The sequence below is a fragment of the Octopus bimaculoides genome, chromosome 19 (genome assembly GCF_046866305.1).
Source record: "Octopus bimaculoides isolate indiv1 chromosome 19, ASM4686630v1, whole genome shotgun sequence".
Taxonomy (NCBI): domain Eukaryota; kingdom Metazoa; phylum Mollusca; class Cephalopoda; order Octopoda; family Octopodidae; genus Octopus; species Octopus bimaculoides.
In genome coordinates this window covers 51,240,450-51,242,949 of record NC_142946.1, presented here as the reverse complement: position 1 = coordinate 51,242,949, position 2,500 = coordinate 51,240,450, and the positions used below count along the sequence as shown (strand labels likewise).

Here is a 2,500-nt window from a genome sequence, read left to right as displayed (position 1 = left end):
TACATCGACCACCAGTGTTCATCTAGTACTCATTTCATCGACCTCTAAAGGATGAATGGTAAAATTGACCTCGGTGAAATTTGAACTGAGAACGCAAAAACTGACGGAATTATGTTAAGCATTAAGCATGATGTTCTAACGATTCTGCCAGCTCACCACCTTGCTTTGAACTTATATTAAAAACTATAATTGTAGAAATTGGAAGGGAGGGGTAAGTAAGAAAGTTCCTAGTGTTAAATAATTTAGAACTTCAATGCATTTCATAATAGGCGCCAGGCGAATAACTGTTCTATCATGCATCCTAACCAGGAATTAGATGTAGAACTGCAGCACAAAACAGCTGTAATAATCACGGCTAAATCACGCACGCGAAACGTATCAATACCACACAGAACATTAAGATAGAAATCACATGAGAGTCTGGACCTTCCGCCTCAAGCTTGCGTTCAGTTCTATCTTGAGTATTGCTTTTATCACGCGATAACATTCTTTTCTGATCTTTTCCCTCATCATTGAATGTTTGATTCCCTCGCCTTCAAGTAGCCATAAGTATTTGTAGCTCTCCGCTGGTTCTAACCCCTTTATAACATTCTGAGCATTTGTAGCTCTCTTTTGGTCGGTATTTGTGGCTCTCTATTGGTTGGTATTTTTAGCTCTCAGTGGTTGGTATTTGTAGCTCTCCGTTGTTTTTATTATTATTATTATTATTATTATTATTATTATTATTATTATTGGTTTAGCTCGGGTTTGGTCTAATTCCTGGTAAGATTTATGTAGGTAGCAGTTTTTCAAGTGCTTAGAACCCTCCTGATAATCCATGCTGTCCCTAAGAGACAAGCTTTCTATAGGAACTCTACCGAGCATTCTATTCCAATCTCCTTCAGCCAATTGTCTCTATTTTGACTTAATGTTCCCCTTGCAGTTCGCATGTTCCAAATTCTTCCTATTTCAAATTTCTTCTTCTTCTTCCTCTTTTTCTTCTTCTTCTTCTTCTTCTTCTTCTTCTTCTTCTTCTTCTTCTTCTTCTTCTCCTTCTTCTTTTTTCTTATTATTATTATTATTATTATTATTATTATTATTATTATTATTATTATTATTATTGTTATTTTCAGGTGAGGACTATCAAACGCAAACGCAAATTCATCGAGAAGTAGGTAGGAACGTTTGATTTTTTCTTTCCTCTACATTTCTTTCAACAACTTTATATCGATTTTCTTTTTTTTTTTTTTTGTCTTGGAACTTGCCGAAGAAATCAGGCGAATCCATTAAAAAGGATGATCCGTTTGCTTTGTATATTTCTCTTCCATCTTGTAATTGAACGGCTGATTAGGTTTTGTAAGGAAAAGACAAAAAAACAATAGCATGGATGATGATGATGATGATGATGATGATGATGACGATGGTGATGGTGATGGTGATGATGATGATTGAGGTAGTGGTGACGATAAGGATAATGATCATGGTGATGATCATGATTGTGGGATGATAATAATGGTGATGCTGATGATATGATGGCAATGGTGATGTTGATGATAATGTATGATGATGAAGATGTATGGTGATGATGTTGATGATGATGACGATGATGATGATGACGATGACGATGATGACGATGATGATGGTGAGGATGTTTATGATAAGGATGTTGACGATGATAATGAGGATAAGGAAGATGCTGATGATGAGGAGGAAAAGACGACGAGGAAGAGGAGGGGAAGGAAGAGGCGGAAGCTGGTGAGGAGGATAGGGATGAAGATTATGATACAGGGAGGAGGTGAAAGAGCGCGAATACGGTGAGGAGGAACAGAGGGAGGATAATGGTGTGGATGGTGGTGGTGCTTTGATGCTGATATATAACGGAAATTTAAAAAATGAAAAACGTCTTGAAATATGTTAGAGCGCAAATGTTTGAAAAACAAACAACAATATTTTGACAAATGATTTACGATTAATGGGGAAATGTTTGTGAATGCAAGTGTATGTATGTGTGTGTATGAATGTGTGTGTATTTTCTGCACGTATATGTATATATTTGTGACTATAATTTTCCTTTAGTGTATGATGTGTTGGTGTGCTTGTGTGTGAGTGTAACTCTGTGTGTGTGTGTGTGTGTGTGTGTATGTGTGTGTGTGCATGTGAGAATTTGTTACAGCGAAAAATGTTTCCAAGCACATATGCTTGTATAGACAAAATTATACATATATACATATTAGTGCTTTAGCAATCATGCTATGTATGTGTAAATATGCATGCAAATCAAGCGGCAGAATTGTGTGACAGTAGAAGGGAAAAATGTAATAGTCTGAGAAAAGCAAACATTAGGGAACATCATATATATACGTATACATATACATATACATATATACGACGGCCTTCGTTCATTTTGCGTCAACCAAATCAACTCACAAGGCTTTGGTCGTCCCGAGGTTATAGATGAAGACTTTTGCTCAAAGTGGGACTGAACCCGGAACCAGGTGGTTCGGAGATATACTTCTTACCA

The 2,500-nt window shown here is 36.6% G+C and overlaps 1 protein-coding gene across 9 annotated transcripts in view; it reads left to right on the top strand.

The window, feature by feature from the left end:
- The window catches only part of LOC106882031 (uncharacterized), a 368,620-nt gene that overhangs the window by 179,558 nt on the left and 186,562 nt on the right, over positions 1–2,500 (top strand). For 8 of the 9 annotated variants that reach the window (XM_089337690.1, XM_089337687.1, XM_089337688.1 and 5 more), the window contains one exon: positions 1,113–1,154. In XM_089337690.1, the coding sequence (XP_089193816.1) occupies positions 1,113–1,154 (42 nt within the window). The remainder of the gene's footprint in view (positions 1–1,112; positions 1,155–2,500) is intronic. The other variant, XM_089337692.1, reaches the window with a different exon arrangement.